The sequence below is a fragment of the Macaca fascicularis genome, chromosome 12 (assembly GCF_037993035.2).
Source record: "Macaca fascicularis isolate 582-1 chromosome 12, T2T-MFA8v1.1".
In the NCBI taxonomy this organism is placed as follows: domain Eukaryota; kingdom Metazoa; phylum Chordata; class Mammalia; order Primates; family Cercopithecidae; genus Macaca; species Macaca fascicularis.
Window position 1 is genome coordinate 127,268,715 of NC_088386.1, and position 21,253 is coordinate 127,289,967.

Below are 21,253 nucleotides of genomic sequence, written 5' to 3' on the forward strand. Positions count from 1 at the left end.
GCAGAACCTAAATGCTTTTAAACTAGGTTGAACAAAGAGGGGCAATTGTAGAAAAGTTACCAAATTATGTGGGGAGGCTAAAGGAAGATAAGAATCATGTTACCCAGGTCTGTTTGTACAGAATTCTCTTAGCTCTGACAACATGTGGTTTTTTCTCCTGGTGCCCGGAGAGCATCTTTCACATGTGAGTTTTTATCTCTTGTTTTCAGGAAGAAAAGAGGAAGATTAGGATGTCCTTCTTGTATCAAGTGCCTTTACCGCAAAATAATCCTAAGCCAAAGTGGCATATTTTGGAATGGCATATTCTGCCACCGCTTAACTGTAATGGGGGGCATTTGACATTTTCTTGCACACTGATTATTCACAAATACTCTACAACATAGAGAATTACTAGAGGCCATTTCTACACCAGGACAGATAGCAGTCGTTTGACTACGCGTGGAAGGTACTGTGAATCTTGGAAATTTTTCCCACTAAATCTAAATTAAGGCCAGGCACAGTGGCTCACACCTGTAATCCCAGCACTCTGGGAGGCTGAGACAGGTGGATCACCTGAGGTCAGGAGTTCAAGACCAGCCTGGCCAGCATGGTGAAACCCCATCTCTACTAAAAATACAAAACTGAGCCAGGCATGGTAGCACATGCCTGTAGTCCCAGCTACTCAGGAGGCTGAGGAAGGAGAATTGCTTGAACCCCAGAGACAGAGGTTGCAGTGAGCCGAGATTGTGCCACTGTACTACAGCCAGGGCGACAGAGCAACACTCTGTCTCAAAAACAAAAACAAATGTAGGCTGGGCATGGTGGCTCAGTGTGTAATCCCAGTGCTTTGGGAGGCTGAGGAATGAGGATCACTTGAGGCCAGGAGATCAAGACCATCCTGAGCAACATAGGAAGGCCTATCTCTACAAATTAATTAATTAGCTATGGTGGCACACGCCTGTAGTCCCAGCTACTTGGGAGTCTGAGGCGGGAAGATCACTTGAGCCTAGGAGTTCAAGGCTTCAGTGAACTGTGATTACACCACTGCACTACAGCTTGAGTGACAGAGCAAGACCTTCTCTCAAAAAAAACCCACACACACATAAAATGACCATGTGACATATGAAGTTTCATGAGTTCTGTGGTAACTCTGCCTTGATATCTTCATTCACATGCCTGTTGCCTCTTGATCATATGATAGGTACATGTCCTGGCACAAATCTGTGATAAACTCAGGAAGAAGGCCAAATGTGCAGGTCAGCCAAATCTGCCCCCTATAGTGTTTTCCTGAAGCTCCACTTGGTGACCTCCACTTACTAACTGGTCAAAACTGGGTCCTATGGCTCCTAGCTGCAAGGGAGTCTGGGAGGTATTTTTAAGTAGACACACTGCTGTGCTGACAAAATCAGTTCTGTTGGTCAGGAAGGAGAGGGTGAATATTGTGTAGACTGCTAACAGTGTCTGCCTCCCCTTTCAGATTATTTTCTGTGAGTACAGAGATAGGTAGATATAGATGATAGATAGATAGAGTGTACCTGTATCCTGTATTTTTTACAGAAATTTATACTGCTTTATAATGTCTTTAAGTGATTCACAAATACTCAAAACCAATAAATGAGAAATTTTTTTTTACCTAAATTGACATGTTGACCAACTTTTACTACTGAATAAATTGCATTCAGCTAAATAATACACTATCTTTTTTATTGTGCTTAAATGTGCTCCTTTTTTATAGTAGCAGAACCTTCTTTCAAATAAAATCACCATCCATAACGCTGATGAAAGCCGCGTTCTCTGGATGAGTACAGGTAGATGTCAGGAACCCTTGCTCTCCTCTCTCCCCAGACCCCAAAGCATTTCTGTGGAACTCAGTATAAACAGCTCTGTCTCAGCAGGTTGTTGGGCAAGATACCCTCTAAGATCCTTCAGCCCACAAAGTCTTCTTTGCAACTGAGACGCCCAAGAGTAGGCTGGGTGGCTCACACTGCAAGCAAGGGAAGGGGAAGTCCAGACCAGCAAGAACAAGCTGGGAAGTGGCTGCACTGCTGGGCCCTGCACACTGAAGCCGCTCCACTGAGGGCCTTTCTTCAGGCATTTTTGCAACAGACCAGGCAGTGCTGGCCCACAGGCCAGATACAGTTTCCCCATCCACGGGAAAGGAAAAATGCCACCCACTTTAAATTATTTTCCAGGTTTCTTTCTGTAGTTTTAAGGAGATGAAATAACTGGCAGTCTAAAATATTCTCGAATACGTGACATCTTCTGTCATTTCTAGGAAGACATTGGGAGGAGCGAGCTCAGATGACTGTGACACTGGGGAAGTGGAGACAGAGGACTAGTCACAGACTCAAGAAAACCCACACGTTGACTGTTTCCCCTTTTCCAGTTGCCTTCTTCGTGTTTCTCTGTGGGAGGGCTCAGGGGTCCTCTGTCTTGAGGGACAGGAAACAGAGAAGGCAAGAGCCACCGTAGAGCACTGTGATGAGAGCGTGTAGAACCGACCCTGGATCCTGGATCGGGGAAGTGGGATGGATGGGGAAGTCACAGTGGAAGCAGACAGCAGTGTTAAGTGGTTGCAGTGGAAATATCCTGCCTTGGTAGATTTCTCTAGAGACAGAAAAGGCAACGCAACTGCATTTTAGTTTTTATTTACATGGCTTAGTTACATTCCACTTTCCCCAACAGGGTGAGCACCTCCCACTTTCTCACTCTCCCAGGCTTTTTCCCTTTCACTTTCCTTTCCATCCCTCCCCACCTCCTAGTCAGGGCAGGTTGTTTTTGTTTTTGTTTTTGTTTTGTTTTTTGGGATGCTTTTGTTGCCCAGGCTGGATTACAATGGTGCGATCTCGGCTCACTGCAACCTCCACCTCCCGGGTTCAAGCGATTCTCCTGCCTCAGCCTCCTGAGTCGCTGGGATTACAGGCATGCACCACCACGCCTAGCTGTTTTTGTATTTTTAGTAGAGATGGGATTTCTCCATGTTAGTCAGACTGATCTCGAACTCCCAACCTCAGGTGATCCACCCGCCTTGGCCTTCCAAAGTGCTGGGATTACAAGCGTGAGCCACCGTACCCAGCCCAGGGCAGGTTTTGACCCCGCCTGTCACTTCCCTGGCTGAGACCTGTCCCAGGGTCCAGGTGAGGCTCACTGAATCCCATAGACACTGGCCCTTTTTCTCTTCCTCTCCCTACCTAAGATACTAGATAAACCCAAAGGAATTTTCAGCAGAAATCAGGAAATCAAAGATGAAATTCCAATGTTCAAGAAGTTTGGTTTTTTTGTTTTTGTTTTACTTTTTGTTTTGAAATAATTATAGATTCATAGGAAGTTGCAAAAGTAACACAGACAGTTCCCATGCACCCTTCACATAATTTCCCCTGGTGCTATTATCTTATGTAATTTATAGCATAATAGCAAAACCAGGAAGTTGACATTGGTATCATCCACAGACTTCATTCACATTTCACTAGTTTTATAGTGATTTCCTTTTTAAACAATTTTTCTTAAGTATGAACATGATAGTAACCATATTACAAAAAATTGTGGCAGAAAAAAATATTCTTAGTTCTACTGTCCTATGTAGCCACCCTAATCATGTGAAGGGTCATTTCTTTCCAGTCTTTCTGTGCACTTTTAGCATAATTGAAAGCATTGTTTAGCTGGACACAGTGGCATGCACTTGTAATCCCATCTACTAGGGAGGCTAAGGCAGGAAGATCACTGCACTCCAGCCTGGGCAACATAGCAAGACCTTGTCTCAAGGGAAAAAAAAAAAAAAAGCATTATTTATGTACATTATTATAACCTGATTTTTATTTAATGTTTTAAATAAACATAGTTCTCCATAACCTGTTCTTTATCATTGTACATAGCTATATGATATATCAAGTGAATATGCCATATTTTACTTATTTATTCCCCTGTTACTAGATACTAGATTGCTTCAGTTTTACTCTTTAATAATTTTATAATGAACAACCTTGTTTATCTTACACTTTCCAAGGTTTGGATTCATTCACTAGTATTGACACTCAAGGATGTGTGAACATTTTTACAACTCTTGATAAAATGCCAAATTGCTTTCTAAGAGTTGTCTCAAATTTTAATCTCACTAATTAGTGTTAATTCCTTAAACTAGTGTTTTAAACTATTGGGAGCAGTGGACGGGATCATTTTTCTGTCATTCTTATAATAGTTGAAGACTGCTACCTTTTCTGTAAAGTTCTAATTTCTAATTTCTAGTAAAGTGGGTCTTTTTTGTTTCTTCTACTTACTGGTAATACTTTCTATTTTGTGACACGGTGGTTTGAATTCTTTGCCCAATTATCAGTTTCGTGTTTTACTTACTGATTTGTGGGAGCTCCTTAGCTATGAAAATGTTCACCTTTAATCTGTTAAACTTGCTTCAGACACTTCTTCCCAGTTTGTTGTTTTTCTGTTGATTTGGTTTTTTTTGTTTGTTTGTTTTTTGTTTTTTTTTTTTGAGACAGAGTCTCGCTCTGTCGCCCAGGCTGGAGTGCAGTGGCTGGATCTCAGCTCACTGCAAGCTCCGCCTCCCGGGTTTACGCCATTCTCCTGCCTCAGCCTCCCGAGTAGCTGGGACTGCAGGCGCCCGCCACCTCACCCGGCTAGTTTTTTGTATTTTTTAGTAGAGACGGGGTTTCACGGGGTTAGCCAGGATGGTCTCGATCTCCTGACCTCGTGATCCGCCCGTCTCGGCCTCCCAAAGTGCTGGGATTACAGGCTTGAGCCACCGCGCCCGGCCTGATTTGGTTTATTTTTAACATACTGCGCATGTGGAAATGTTCGTATTTTTATGAAATCAAATGTCCGTCTTTTTTTCCCTTCTCATTTTTACATTTTTTTCCCTTCTCATTTTTCCCGTCTCATTTTTTTCCCTTCTCATTTTGGAGATGTGATGAGTTACAGTAGTCAACCGCTTTCTTCCTTTTCCTACGGTTTGTCCTTGTTTTAATTTATACTGCTAAATGGTATGATACGGAAATCCGTTAGCAGAAAAAGGGTTTTTCTCCGCAATTTCTGTTTACTTGAATAATTTGTGACATGATCCTTCCTCATTTATTTGCAAAGCTCCTTATCATTATAGAGTAGTTTATTCAGTGTATTCTGTTTGACTTCTAGGTCAGCTCTCCAGTAGATATTCCTCTAGCCCTTTTTTCTCTTTCCTTCCACCAGATCATGACCAACACGGGGAAGACAAGGCGGAAGGGGCTGGCCAATGTGCAGTGGAGCGGGGATGAGCCCCTGCAAAGGCCCGTCACCCCCGGCGGCCACAGAAACGGGTACCCAGTGTAAGTCAGGGCTAAAGCGGGAATTGACTTTCTTAGGCTTTGTTTTGATTCACTACAGTGTAAGATGTATGTATTTTTAAAATTCAAAATAAAGGATTCATTTTGAAAAGCATTTATCTCTTTATTTTGGGGGGATTTTTGGAGGGAAAGAGGTTGAGTCCTTCTCCCTTCCCCCAGAATTTTTTTATTCCAGAAAGAGAAGTGGTTGGATTACAGGATCTCCAGGGCCACTTCAGAAGACAAATGTTGGCCAGAGTAATTTCAAAAGAAGGGACCTGAAAGGAGCCGGCTGTCTCCAGAAGGACTCCTGTCGTGCTTTTCTGTGGCCTCTCGCCGCAGCACCAAGCCCTTTGTTGGCATTGGAATGTTACAGTTTAAGACTCGACATCAATTTATTTTAGATGACTTTTTGGAACAACTGGATGCTGTTTTAGCTGCCGAGCCTTATTCATTTTCCATAGCCTTGCTCGTGCCCCATTTATATAAATAAAATTTTAGTCTCGTTACGTAGAGCCTCTGGTCTCCCTGGGGCCTAGACCCCTTGTGGGCTAAGGAGCCCCAGATCAGACAGTCCAGTGGGCAGCAGAGGAGCCACTTCTGCGGTCTGGGTAGCCTCTCTTTTCCTGTCTAGAGAGAATATTACAGCCAAATATTACAGAGAGCAGGCTAAAAACCTCCATATATTCATTCAACAAATAATGTAATACTTTAAAAGAATAGACCGTGTTGTACTTAGTTATCCCCTGAAACTGGGCACTTTATTTTTTCCAGTCTTACTCTGTTGTCATTTTGTAATGAACAACCAGGCACTGGGAACTGAGCAACAAAACTCAGAAATGCCTGCCCTCATGGAGCTCTGTGCTGCCACAGACACGAGAGACACCAGGCAAGACAGACCCAGCTCCTTGATGAGTTCTGTTGCCCATCAGGATTTCTCCTATAAGTATTTCAGGGCCCGTGCCATAGATGAGTGCTCTGAGATCTGTTTGGTTTGATTTCATAATTAGGTATGATATGCTTATATTTCTAGGTTTTTATTTTTAGTTACTGATATATAAACTAGTATCATGCCCTTTTCTCTCTTAACCTTACAATCAGTGTTTTTAACCTACAGAGAAGTTGAAAGAATATTACACTGAAGATGGCCAGGCACGGTGGCTCACGCCTGTAATCCTGGCGCTTTGGGAGGCCGAGGTGGGCAGATCATGAGGTCAGGAGATCAAGACCATCCTGGCTAACACGTACTAAAAAATACAAAAAATTAGCCCAGTGTGGTGGTGGGCGCCTGTAGTCCCAGCTACTTGGGAGTCTGAGGCAGGAGAATGGTGTGAACCCAGGAGGCGGAGCTTGCAGTGAGCTGAGATCCGGCCACTGCACTCCAGCCTGGGTGACACAGCAAGACTCCATCTCAAAAAAAAAAAAAAAAAGAATATTACACTGAAGGGCTTCCAATTAACATTTGTGTGCCCTATCTCTCTCTCTCGCTCTCTTTCTGTGTGTATAATACATAATTTACAAGCATATACATTTTTTGCTGAACTATCTGAGAGAAGATTGCAGACTTTTGCACATAATCCCATTATCACAGCTAAGAAATTTAACATTAATAATATGGATATAGTATTATCAGTATTCCTTAGTTGTCCCCTAAATGTCCTTTACCTCTGAGCGGTTTTGGGTCATTTGGTTTTCATCCAGAATATAGCCAGTTACCAATTACTAGTAAACTAGTTGATAAATATAATACCTTTTTCAATGGAAGTGGTAACAGGAACTAATGAAATTCCCCTTGCTTGACACAGGAAAGAGGACACTGAACCATTGTCTTAAAAGTATTTTTCAATTATGTTTTAAAATAATTAAAACCCTGCTTTCCTGAGCGACAACAATGACACAAGGCTATTTTAATCAGAGATAAGAACAGGGAATCTCATAAATGTGGGGCTAACCAGTGGGCACAGTTAATTCTTGGGTCAGGTGTTCTTCTTTGTAGAGAAATTCGAGGACGTTTTCCATGCCTGGGAGCACCTCTCTCTCCCCCCTGCTACGTGGGGGTGGTCCTATCAAGATCTTTGACTGTGGCAAGCTGCCAGGTAATGAGGGCAGCTCGTTTTCCTGAAACCACGGACCTTCCCACTATAATGATGCAGTCACCCCGTCACCAGCTTCCCCATCAGGTCTCAACAAACACTTTTATCACTTCTCTGCCATATGGTGTCCTCATGGCTGGAGCTGCAGAAATCAATAAGATGTGACTCCCTGCCCTCAGGAGCACACAGACCAAGCTGTGTGGCAGGCAAAGGGCTGGTCAGTGGAACGCAGTGGGCACTCCCCCCAGCGCATGGGTACTCTGGACGGCTACACAATGCCGGCGTGCAAGATTTGTAGTTCTGCCTTTGCACCTGGAGCTCACCTCTAAAAACGTTTGAATGCTGGGGGTCTTGGACATCATCCTCTACAGACCACTATATGTGATGTAAGATAGGCATCCTGGCTTGTTTTTCTCCAGGTAGAGAGCACTCTTCTCTACACCACCTATAAACAGCTCATTATTTCTCCACTGATTCAAGGTGCCACTTTAATTCTGTATCCCCTCCAATTACCCTAGCTCTCTATTTTGGCACATTGTCCAGTTGCCTGTTGCCACACCAGTGTTTATTGCAAAGGTTCTTAGCATATCTAAATATCGCATAGGATAAGCCCCTCTCCCCGCCTGCCTTCCGCCTTCTCTTTCAGAGTGGATTTAACTATGTAGAGACCTTTATTTTTCCATAAGCATTTAAAAATAAGTCTGGCAACTTCCTTAAAAAATCCTTTTAGGATTTTGATTAGTGTCACATTAAATTTATGTAATGTTTTGGAGATAACTGAAATCTTTGCAATGTTAAGTCACTGCGCAGCATTACATCATATTAATTTTATATGTTAAGACAGAATAATGGTCCCTCAAAGATGTCCACATCCCAATCCCCACAACCTGTGACTAAATGACATTACATGGCAAAAAAGACTTTGCTGATGTGATCAAGTTAAGGATCTAGAGATAGATGATTCTGGATAATCTGGGTGGGCCCAATGTAATCACAAGGGGCCTTACTGAAGGGAAGCAGGAGTGTCAGAAACAAAAGGAGATGTGACAACTGTGTCAGAAGTCTGAGTGACACAAGGCCGTGAACCGAGGAATGCAGACACCCTGGAGAAACTGGAAAAGGCAAAGAAATAAATTCTCTCCTAGAGACTCCAGAAACAATGCGCCCCTGTTGACCCATTGTAAACTCTTGACCTCCATAATTGTGAGATGAGTTTGTGTTGTTTTCTCACTAAGGTTGTGGTAAGACTGCAAATTATGAAACAACTACAGGAAAACATTGGGAAATATCTCCAGGACCTTGTTCTGGGCAAACATTTCTTGAGTAATACCCGAGAAGCACAGGCAACCAAAGCCAAAATGAACAAATGGGATCACATCAAGTTAAAAAGCTTCTATAGCAAAGGAAACAACCAACAAAGTGAAGACACAGGCCACAGAATGGGAGAAAATGTTTGCAAACTACCCATCTGACAAAGGATTAGTAATCAGACTTAAAAAGGAGCTCAAATAATTCTTTAGGAAAAAGTCTAATAGTTGGATTTAAAAATGGGCAAAAGATTTGAATAGACATTTCTCAAAAGAAGACATACAGATGACAAACGGGCTTATGAAAGGGTGCTCAGCATCACTGATCATCAGAGATGCCAATCAAAACTACACTGAGATACCCTGTCACCCCAGTTAAAACGGCGTATCTCCAAAAGTCAGGCAATAACAAATGTTGACAAGAATGTGGAGAAAAGGGAATCCTCATACACTGTTTGTAAGAATGTAAATTAGCACAACCACTATAGAGAAGAGTTTGGAGATTCCTCAAATAACTAAAAATAGAGCTACCACATGATCCAGCAGTCCTGCTGCTGGATATATACCCAACAGAAAGGAAGTCCATGTATCAAAGCTAGCTCTGCACCCCATGCTTGCTGCAGCACCATTCACAGGAGCCAAGATTTGGAAGTAGCCTCAGTGTCCATCAGCAGATGAATGGACAAAGAAAATGTGGTACATATACACAGTGGAGTACTATTCTGTGCAAAAGAATGAGATCCAGTCATTTGCAAAGCATGGATGGAACTGGAGATCATTATGCTACATGAAATAAGCCAGGCACAGAAAGTCAAACATCACATGTTCCCACTTACTTAAACAATCTAAACAATTGAGTTCATGGAGATAGAGAGCAGAGTGATGGTAACTAGAGACCGGGAAGAGTAGTTGGTTGGGGGTGGTGGTTGGGGAAGATGGAGAAGGTTAATGGGTGCCAAAAAAAAAAAAAAACACATAGTTAACAAAGAATGGGCCAGGTGTGGTGGCTCACGCCTGTAATCTCAACACTTTGAGAGGCCAAGGTGGGTAGATCACTTAAGGTCAGGAGTTCAACCTGGCCAACATGGTAAAACCTTGTCTCTACTAAAAATACAAAAATTAACCAGGTGCGGTAGTGAGCACCTGTAATCCAGCTGCTTGGCAGGCTGAGGTGGGAGAATCGCTTGAACCTGGGAGGCGGAGGTTGCAGTGAGCAGAGATCTTACCACTGCACTCCAGCCTGGGCAACAGAGTGAGACCCCCAACTCAAAAAAAAAAAAAAAAATGAATAAGACCTGGTATTTCATAGCACAACAGAGTGACTATAGTCAATAATAATTGAATTGTACATTTTAGAATAACTAAAAGAGTATGATTGGATTATTTTTGTACACACAGGATGAATACTTGAGGGGATGGGTACTCCATTCTCCATGATGTGATTATTACACATTGCATGCCTATATCAAAGCAATCCATGTATACTATAAATATATACACCTACTGTACCCACAAAAATCTAAAAAAAAAATTTTTTTTTGAGAGGAAGTCTTGCTCTGTTGCCCAGGCTGGAGTGCAGTGGCACAATCTTGGCAACTGCAACCCCACCGCCAGGTTCAAGCGATTCTCCTGCCTCAGCCTCCCAAGTAGCTGGGATTACAGGCGCCATGCCACCACACCTGGCTAATTATTTTATTTTTTGTAGAGAAGAGGTTTCGCCATGTTGGCCAGGCTGGTCTTGAACTCCTCACCACCTCAGGTGATCCACCTGCCTCAGCCTCCCAAAATGCTGGGATTACAGGCATGAGTCACTGTGCCTGGCCTTAAAAATTAAAAATTAAAACATAAAAAAATTATGGTGCTTTGTTAGAACAGCAGTAGAAAATGAATACAGCCATCCTGTGTGGAAGTACAGGACGACTCTCCATTTCTTTAGATCTTGTTTGATGTATTTCCTTGCTAGGAGAAACCTGAGGCCAGGCGTGGTGGCTCACACCTGCAATCCCAGCACTTTGGGAGGTTGAGGCAGGAGCATTGCTTCAGTCCCAGAGGTCGTGGCTCCTGTGAGCTGTGATTGTGCCACTGCTCTCCAGCCTGGGCAACAAAGTGAGACCCTCGTCTCAAAAAAAAAAAAAAAAAGAAAAGAAAAGAAACTTCGAATGGGTGAGCATGTTCTTCAGGGAAGGTTAAGACCCATTCTCAGCCCGGGAGGTTGGATTTGATTAATTTAGCCCAGTGTTTTAAATTTAACTCCCCTTGTCAATGATGATTTCAATGGGCATGCAATCCATTCCAGCCATGGGATCTAAGATTTTCCAACTTCTATGAAGGGCTTGAGAAATTCTGTACTTTCTTTTCCCCTTTTGGTCTTTGACTGTTGCTTGAGATGCTATGCTTGGAGGTCCTGCAGCAATCCTATTTGCACAAAAGTGACAATTCTTTTTTTTTTTTTTTCTTGAGACGGAGTCTTGCTCTGTCACCCAGGCTGGAGTGCAGTGGCACAATCTCGGCTCACTGCAAGCTCCGTCTCCTGGGTTCCCGCCATTCTCCTGCCTCAGCCTCCCGAGTAGCTGGGACTACAGGCGCCCGCCACCACGCCCGGCTAATTTTTTGTATTTTTAGTAGAGACTGGGTTTCACTGTGTTAGCCAGGATGGTCTCCATCTCCTGATCTCGTGATCTGCCCATCTTGGCCTCCCAAAGTGCTGGGATTACAGGCATGAGCTACTGCGCCCGGCCACAAAGTGACAATTCTAAAAACAAAAGCAAAACCACACCAGGAAGGCCAGGGAAACCCAGCGGAGAGAACCCGGATCTGCAGCAAAGTCACTCAGCTTCGCATTCCCCACCCTGTACTCACTACCTCTGGAATTCTGTTTATGTTGAATATTACATTTCCCTTACCGTTTAAACCAGTGGTGTTGAACTTTTGTTCCTTGTAGTCAAAAACGTATGGAACAAGTAAATATAAAGAAAATAAAAACTATTTATTCCAGCAGCCAGACAGAATTGTGATCATCATTTTAGTGCGTTACATTTAGTGTAGTTTTTTTCCTACATATATTTTCAGCAAACGAGAAACCTTTCAGTGTTTGTGTATGTGTCTACATGTGTATATGGTTTGTTTGCAGTTTGAATTTTGTTTGTTTTCTTTTGCATTGTTGAACATCCTGCAAAAGATGATTTAATGATTTATATTATATTTACACCATAATTTATATAGCCATGCTACCGTTTCTGACATTTGTGTTTACTGATTTGGAGTTATTATATACTTGGTGAACCACTAAGTACATGAATATTCCTAACCAAAACAAACAAAAAAAAATTATGACCCTTCCTTCACCACCAGCACCCTCTGGTATCCCGCTGCCAGGAGTGTGGATAAATCTAGAATCTTAGTCCTCTTGAGGACTATGACAGTATGTATTGTACACATTCAGAATACCAGGACTTTTTTGGTTTTGTTTTGTTTTGAGACAGCATCTGGCTCTGTCACCCCAGCTGGAGTATAGTGGCACAATCACAGCTCACTGCAGCCTTGACCTCCTGGGCTCAAACCATCCTCCCACCTCAGCCTCCCAGGTAACTGGGACCACAGGCATGCGCCACCACATCTGGCTGAATTTTTAATTTTTTGTAGAGACAGAGTCTCACTATGTTGCCTAGTCTTGAACTCCTGAGCTCAAGCAATCCTCCTACCTCCGCCTTCCATAGTGCTGGGATTACGGGTGTGAGCCACTATGCCCAGCCCAGCCACTAGTACTTTTGGAATCAGTAATTCCACTGCTACGACTTTTTTTTTTTTTTTTTTTTTTTTTTTGGAGACAAGAGTCTGGCTCTTGTCGCCCAGGCTGCTAGGATTTTATACTGAGAAGTAATCAGATGTTCACAGGATAGATAGATAGATAGATAGATAGATAGATAGATAGATAGATAGATAGATAGATAGATAGATAGATGATAGGTAGGTAGATAGATAGATACAAATAGATATCGATATATAAGCACACACAAGGTTATTTGTTGCAATATTATCATAAAATTAGATATTACATTCCCAGGCCGGGCGTGATGGCTCACACCTGTAATCCCAGCAGTTTGGGAGGTCGAGGTGGGTGGATCACAAGGTCAGGAGTTCCAGACCAGCCTGGCCAATGTGGTGAATCCCCGTCTCTACTAAAAATACAAAAATTTGGCCGGGCACGATGGCTCGCGCCTGTAATCCCAGCACTTTGGGAGACCGAGACGGGCAGATCACAAGGTCAGGAAAACGAGACCATCCTGGCTAACACGGTGAAACCCTGTCTCTACTAAAAATACAAAAAATTAGCTGGGCGTGGTGGCGGGCGCCTGTAGTCCCAGCTACTAGGGAGGCTGAGGCAGGAGAATGGTGTGAACCCAGGAGGCAGAGCTTGCAGTGAGCCAAGATCGTGCTACTGCATTCCAGCCTGGGCAACAGAGCGAGACTCCACCTCCAAAATAAATAAATAAATAAATAAATAAAATACAAAAATTAGCCGGGTGTGGTGGTGGGTGCCTGTAATCCCAGCTGCTTGGAAGGCTGAGGCAGGAGAATCGCTTGAACCAGGGAGGCTGAGATTGCAGTGAGCCGAGATCACACCACTGTACTCCAGCCTGGGCAACAGAGTGAGACTCCATCTCAAAAAAAAAAAAAAAAAGAAAGAAATTACATTCCCAAAATAGGAGGCTGGTTATGTAAATTATGATATATTCACACAAAAGAGTACTGAAGATGATGTTTTAGAAAAATACTGAATGACATGGGAAGAGCCTCACAATATATTGCTAAGTGAAAAAGCAAATTATAGAATGGTGTGAATATAGCATGCTAGCCATTTGGAATGAACCCAAGCTAGTATTTTTAAGTGTGTATTTGCATATTTTTAAAATTTTTTTAAAAATCAAATGTTAAGTGGTTGTGCTTAGATATTGGGAGGGCAGGTCATGTATATATTCTCTATATTTACCTAATTTTTCATGATAAACACTTACTGGCTTTATAATCGAGGAAAAAAAAGGTTGCAGATAAACATATTTGCCCTGTGCAATGGGGACCCTCCTACCCCACCTCAGCCTAGCATCAGCTGCACCTCCCTGGCCATTTTCTTCCCACCCAACCCTGCCCCCTGCATGGGTTCCAGATCCTTCTGTCTCCCCGATCTCTGTGCAATCCCTGAATACATCCTTTGCTCTGTCTTCATCCTCCCCTCCTGCTGCCTTCCTCGGGCCTCTCGACAGGCCCTGGGGCTCTGCCTCCCTTCCTCTCAGACCCTCTCTGGCTGTGTCCCTGCCCCATCTTCCTCTCCACTCAGCCCTCTGTGGCCAGGCGATGACTTCCAGAGGGTATTTCTGCCAAGACCACAGATGACCTTCCAGTTTCCAACCCCGAGGACACTCAGGGCACATTGTCCCCGCTCTTTCAGTTGCCGGCTGGTGACCCCTCCTGGGAGTCATTCCACCCCAGTCCCCATGTGCTGGCCTCGGCCTCTTACCCCCTTCCTCTCCAGAGGCCCCATCAAAGGCCCTCACTCCATCCTGCCTGTTCCCTAGTTTCCACTACTCACTGATGACACCCACACTCAGCCCAGATATGTGCCTACAACACCCCCAATTCAGCATTTCCTAGACCAACACAGCTGCCATCTGAGTCCCCTGCTTCAGGGCATGGCATGAGTGCCCGCAAACAGCCAAGCCAGAGTCCAGCAGGTTTGCACGCTCCTCCCACCCCGTCCTGCCCGCCACTGGCCTTCACGGCTCGGGGAGGTCCTCCTAACAGTGCTCCCTGCCACCGTCCACCTTCCACAACTGTGGACGGAATGATCTTTCTAGCAGGGGACGTCATTCCTTTGGTTCTCCATTACTTGGGGTTCAAGTTTAAATTCTGGCCTTACAGGGTGCTTCTCAATTGACACCCCTGCCACAAGCATCAGAGCCCCCCAGGACACCCTGCCCCTTCCACGCTACTGTCGCACAGGTCTTTTCAGGAAAGGGAGGTAGGGGGCATCCATATTTTCTGATTTTTTACATCTTTCTGTAACAATGCAGCACAAATATATATATGTATACACACACACACACCATATATAGATGTATAGATATTTTTCCCCTCTTCACCTTGCTCATGGTGTTACTTCTGCTGGAAAACCTTCCCTCTTCTGGCACCTGGCAAACCCCAACTCAAGAGTTCAAAACCGAGTTGGCTAGGAGTGTGGTGGCTCACGCCTGTAATCCTAGGACTTTGGGAGGTCAGGGTGGGAGGATTACTTGAGCTCAGTTCAAAACTAGCCATGGCAACACAGTGAGACCTTGTCTCTATTAAAAAAAAAAGACTGATCGCCCACCTTGGGAAGACTTTCCTGCCCACCTCAGGGTGGTTACATGTCTCCTTATCTTTGGTGTTGGGTTGAGCCACGTGAAGTTTTTTTTCTTTCTTTTTTTTTTTTTTTTTTTTTTTTGAGACAGAGTCTCTCTCTGTTGCCCAGGCTGGAGTACAATGGCACAATGTTGGCCCACAGCAACCTCCACCTTCCTGGCTCAAGTGATTCTCCTGCCTCAGCCTCTTGAGTAGCTGGGACTACAGGCATACGCCACCACGTCTGGCTAATTGTTGTATTTTTAGTAGAGATGGAGTTTCACCATGTTGGCCAAGCTGGTCTCGAACTCCTGACCTCAAGTGATCTGCCCTCTTCGGCCTCCCAAAGTGCTGGGATTACAGGCGTGAGCCACCACGCCCAGCCAGACATATGAAATTGACATTCAAGAACAGCCATTTGCAGGGCCCAGCCCTAGGCAGGCACGAGCTTGTTGTGTGCCCCCCACTGAGCCCTTGTTGGCGTAGGTGGCCCATATCTCCTTGTTGAAGGGGGAGCGAGTGCTCCATTGCCTTATAGATAACTAGAGGGCCTTCCTCGGGGATCTGTGGTCAAGGCTGACCCAATGAGGCTGTCCCAGCCAGCTGGCCCTCGCATCTGGCTGGATCTGGTGCATGAAGCTCTCAGCGCTTGCCTGCTGGGTGAGGGTGTCTCCCCCAGCTTGGGTGCCAACATTAGACACTGCAAAGGAGCTGTTCTGCACACATCCTTTAGGTAGTGTTATAAGAAAGTAAGTTCTAGGCCAGTCACAGTGGCTGACGCCTGCAATCCCAGCACTTTGGGAGGCCACGGTGAGAGAATTGCTTGAGCCCAGGAGTTCGAGACCAGTCCTGGCAACATAGAGAGACCTTGTCTCTGCAAAAAATTAAAAAATCAGTTGAGTGTGGAGGCGCCCATCTGTAGTCCCAGCTACTCCAGAGGCTGAGATGGGAGGATCACTTGAGCCTGGGAGGTCAAGGGTGCAGTGAGCTGTGGTTGCACCATGGCACCCCAGCCTAGGCAACAGAGTGAAACCCTGTCTCTAAGGAAAAAAAAAAAAGAAGAAAATTCTTCAGTCTTGTTCTTGGCCAACACTTGCCACGGCTGACATGACTTGTTATGTCTTCTCTGGTTGGATTCATCCCTTCATTCATATGCTTAATCCTTGGAGAAAACCAGGAGATCGGTGCCTTACGTTGTTTGCTTGAAATGTCATGGCCCCATGTCACCCAGAGTGGTAAGACATAATTGTGTGTTAGGAATACAACACGCCATGTATCACTGTGAATACAGAAGGGGGCTAACAGGAGCAAGAGGAGGCTACTGCCTCACAGGGTCAGCCTCCTGGCTCCTGCCAAGACCCTTTAAAAGGTCTGATATGCCAATGATGGTTTAACAGGACTTTGAGGCACCACCCCCTCCTGTATTTGTGATGCTGCACAGCATTCGGCGGCCCGAATCTCCTGGCTGGCTGTACTTAATACCGTTTTTCATGTTTTTCTCCAGGCTGGAAGACCATCACACACCTCCCCAGACAGCCCAACACCCCACAAACAGCCACCCGCAGGCCCTGCCAAACCCTCACGAGGCTGTCTACAGGGAGGGCAAGCCCAGCACCCCGGAGTCCCGCATCTCCTCTTCATGTAAGAACACGGGCAGCACGTCGGGTCAGTTCTGGAACTGTGATGTCTAGAACCCACGCGAAACAGCAGCAGGAGTGGCAGACACACACCTGCTCCCGGGAAGCCCTCTGGTCTCAGCCACAGCCCTGTGTCACAGAGGCTCATGGGATTCCCAGCCCACAGCCAGACCGACGCTGGGCTGGTCCTCTGCGTCCCCTTCTCGGAGCACTGCCTGCTGTCCTGTCTGGGAGCTCCTGGGGCAAGATTTCTGACTGGTGAAAGCCGGCTTTAATATGAAACTTCAGAGGAGAAATCCCAGGCTGATGTAGCTCAGAATCCCTGGTTCTGGTAGCTCAGATTCTCGTGCAGAGGAGGCCAGCCGCCTGCTGGAAGGCTGGACCGAGGCAGAAATGTGCAACTAAAAGCACAAACAACTCTGGGATCCAAACGCGTTTGAAACTTCCAGCTGAGTTAACCAGAGGCTGATGGGAGATAAAAGTATTTTTTAGATGCCAGAAAAAATATATATGCTTTGAATCAGAAATGTACAAAGTATTTTTTTTTAATTTTTGAAAGGAAATTAAAAGGATTATGAGCAGTTCAGATAAGACTCTAATTTCCATTTGAGTAGGAAAAACAACAGAGGAACGGGTTGGATTCCTGTCTGAGAAACATCTGAGAACTTGCATCTGCTCACAATTGGATTCAGACGCTTCCAGACCCAGGTGCAGAGCGGTAGCCAGTGACGAGTCAGCAGTGGCTGGGTTATGTGGGACCCTGGGTCTCTTGGTGGTGAGCAGTTTCAGAGGTTTTGCCAGCATTGATCATCAGTTATTTTGCCCGTGCTTTACTAGAGCTGTCAATATTCGTGTGCTCTCTAAAGGTGAGCAGCTTAGTAATTTCTCCAGAGATTTCTGCTGTCAGGGTGGAGGTCTTAGGGGGCGTCTAACAAGTTTTGCCAGTTTGACTGAATGCCATTGAGTTAAAACTGATTTCAAATCCTTAGGCCTGGACTTCCTAAAAGGCTCCACAGTACATTCAGGGTAACGTAGCAGTAACATCCTTGCTTTACCAAAATGACCACTAAGAGGCCCTTTATTTTTGCACTGATTGGACGTGCCTTTGGGAAGCTGCCATGCTGTTACCTGCAGAGCGGAGGCACTTGGGGTTGGCATGGATGGAAAAGGCCAAGGAGCGGCTACTGCAGTGTTCACGTTATTGTTCTTTTCAAGAGCAGTTTACTTGAGCCCTGACAAAGTCTGGGCCCAGGCACATTCCGGGTCCTTGCATGGACAGGGTGGGCACCCACCAGGAGACTCAGCCTTGGTGGTCATGGGTGGTTGCCAGTGCTGCTTCCTAGGGAGGCAGCAGCTGCCCACCAGCGCCCCCAGTTGGACCAGCTGGAGCCAGAGCAGTGCTCTTCCCAAATCCTGCTGTCGATGCCCCCATTAACCTGCCCCAAATGCTGAGACTGTGTTCTGAGTGTCCCTCCTTCAGGCCTGCTCCTATTGGCTCAGCCTGGCTGGGACCCAGGACACTGACCCCCCGCCCTGCTCTTCTCCACCTGCCAGAGACCAGGAATGGTCGCTACCCTCCCTGGTCCTGCCAGGCCCGCTCTGAGCCTCAGGCCAACACCCCTAGTCCTCCTTCTATTTTATTTTATTTTACTTTATTTTATTTTATTTTACTTTATTTTATTTTATTTTGAGACAAGGTCTCACTCTGTCCCCCAGGCTGGCGTGCAGTGGCCAATCATACATAGCTCATTGCAGCCTCACACTCCTGTGCCTAAGCGATCCTCCCACTTCAGCCTCCTGAGTAGCTGGCACTACAGATGCACCACCATGCCAAGCAAAGTTTTGTTTTCTTTAAATTTTTTGTAAAGATGGAGTTTTTCTGTTGCCTGGGCTAGTCTTGAACTCCTAGTCTCAAGTAATCCTCCCGCCTGAGCCTCCCAAAGCACTGGGATTACAGGCATGAGCCATCATGCCTGACCCTCTTAGTCTCCTTTAAAATCCTTTTACTTGACAAAAAGTTCTTCCTTTGGAAAAACCAAGCCCCAGGTGAAGTTTCCTCTAGGTCATGAGTAAGCCTTTGCCATGCCTGGAGTAGACTCCCATTCTGAGTTACTTTCTTTCAGACAGGCCTGCCCACGGCCTGCTGCGTCTCCGCCCCTCTCCCTGCCCCTCTCCCTATCCTGTCACCTGCCTCCGCCTAAGGGATAGATGGCACACAGGCCTCTGCTTCTGTGCTCCGTCTGGGCTCTGCAGATAAGGGGACTGCGATTAAGCCCGTTAAGCCAGGGGATGAGTGATGTGGAGGGGGATGAGCATCAGGGAGAGCAGAGAGCGGGCAGTGCTGGGCTGGGCGTGGGCACCCCTGAGCCACGCTGCCTTCTGTTTCATTCCTTCCCTGCTCAGGAGCTTGCTCTGACTTCCTCCAGGCAGTCCTGCTTCTCCATCCCTCCCCTCCACTTCAATTGATTGATAGATAGATAGATTGATTGATTGTAGAGAGAGGTGTCTCTGTGCTGCCCAGGCTAGTCTTGAACCCCTGGGCTCAAGCGATCCTCCCACCTCAGCCTCCCGAAGTGCTGGGATTACAGGCATGGGGCCCCCTCCACTTCTCTTCTCTCGCTCACCTTGCCCCAGGCCCATCCTGGCCCCAGGCAGTACTCCCCACAGGTCTCCTTGCACACAGCTCGCTGCCGAGTCTGGCCTGTGCTGGGAACTAACGCCCCACCCAGAGACCCCGTGGAAACCCCCACCTTCACGTTGAGTTTCTTGAGGAAGAGCCTTTGTGCTTTGCGTTCAGTCAGCACTGCAGGGAAAACTCATGAGGGGGAACCTGTTGGACCCTCAGACTGCTTGATCGGTTGAACGCAGGGCCAGAAAGAACATTCTAGGCAAAAGACGCAGCCCCAAATGCCAGGAGGAAATAGTTCCCAAGGGAAAAGGCCAATAATATGGCTTAGCATTTTGCAAAACATTGGCCTGAGGAAAGCTATTCTCATTTCCCCACCAACCGGGACTATCTTCAATATCAAAATCACATGCCTTGGGACTTCATAGCCCTGGGAGTTAAAATGCCCAGCCCTGTCTGAAATGACCAGCAGGCAAGAGATACTACTGTCCCAGGAAGCCCCCCATGCACACCCATGGCTGCCCCATCTCCTGGCTCCTGGCTCTCTTAGTTAGGGAGTCTCTTGTTTTTTGTTTTTTTTTTTTTTTTTGAGATGGAGTCTCGCTGTCTCGCCCAGGCTGGAGTGCAGTGGTGCGATCTTGGCTCACTGCAAACTCTGCCTCCCAGGTTCAGGTGATTCCTCTGCCTCACCCTCCTGAATAGCTGGGATTACAGGCATGTGTTACCATACCCGGCTAATTTTTGTATTTTTAGTAGAGACAGGGTTTCACCATGTTGGCCAGGCTGGTCTCAAACTCCTGACCTCAAGCTGCCTGCCTCGGCCTCCCAAAGTGCTGAGATTACAGGCGTGAGCCACCATGCTCGGCTGGTCTCGGTGGGACCTCTGAAAGTCTGCAGTGTGTCCTGTGCTGGAGGAAGTAGGAGAGGAGAATGGGACAGTTGAACCAGGACCACCTCACGGTCTCAGGACACTCCAGCTCAGTTCCTCCTTTTTATGACCACCCCGTCCCCTACCCTCACACGCCCTGGGAAGCTCCTGATCCTGGTCCTAGAGGACTTGCCTGACGTGGGCACAGCTTTGTGACTCCACGCGTTGTAATGGGGTTCCCCTGCGTGTAGCCCAGCAGTTCAGTGTGACTTCACTCAAGTATTCTCTTGTACACCTATGCTTTGTCTCCTGGCCTTATTCTAAGCACATGAAGCAGGTGCCACCTGTCCTGAAGCTCTATTTCTAGACCCAGATACAGGTGGAGACTGCCCAGTGCCACCCGCTGGGTTCTGGTATCAGAAATAGGTTCTCGTTTGGGTCAAAAGAGAATTATCTGGAAGTCAAAGCCCCTTGCTACAGGGAAACCTGCAGGGAAGATCCCTTTATATTTAAGATTAAATAGATCACATTGCAAAGCCGCAGAGCTGCTTCTAAAATGAAAGAGCTGAGAGGAGCTTGGCCTAAGGGAGTTGCGGATGCAGTCTCTGTCACAGTCACTGCAGCAGTGACATGGCCCCCCTCAGCTGTAGGAGAAGAGGAGAGGTGGGGTGGGAAAAGGGGTACGTGGCATCTGAGATGCAGCAACATCTGTCCCCAGGCCATTGGGGAGCCCTCCATATGCTATGATGCTCTCTAGGATTCTCCATCTGCTTCCCCGTGAAGGGCTCCTGTGTATCCCAGGTGGCCTGGTTCCGGGTGGGCATTAGCTACGGCACCAGTCATTGGGAGTGAGGGCACTTCCTGGCCACCCCGGGTGTACTTAGGGGTTCAGCATTAAGGAGCCTTGGGCTGCTCAGTGAGGAGCACCCTACCTCTCAGGTTGTTGGTTTTAGCAGATAAAACTACATGCCACCCAGTTACATTTGAGTTTCAGATAAGCAAATGTGCCTCCACGTTTCATCTGGAGGTGCGTAGCCATGGCCCAGGGAGACAATTCGT

The 21,253-nt window shown here is 46.2% G+C and overlaps 1 protein-coding gene across 50 annotated transcripts in view; it reads left to right on the forward strand.

Annotated features, from left to right (window-relative positions):
* ARMC9 (armadillo repeat containing 9) overlaps positions 1-21,253 on the forward strand; it is a 180,867-nt gene that overhangs the window by 146,232 nt on the left and 13,382 nt on the right. For 26 of the 50 annotated variants that reach the window (XR_010580129.2, XR_012421552.1, XR_012421555.1 and 23 more), the window contains 2 exons: positions 5,176-5,291; positions 16,568-16,704. Coding sequence is in view for 36 of the 50 variants with exons in the window: in XM_074010479.1 (XP_073866580.1) it covers positions 5,176-5,291; positions 16,568-16,704 (253 nt within the window). In the remaining 14 variants the exon portion in view is untranslated. Of the gene's footprint in view, positions 1-5,175; positions 5,401-16,567; positions 16,705-17,314; positions 17,409-21,253 lie in introns of those variants that run through there. The other 24 variants (XR_012421553.1, XR_012421554.1, XR_012421557.1 and 21 more) reach the window with 4 other exon arrangements.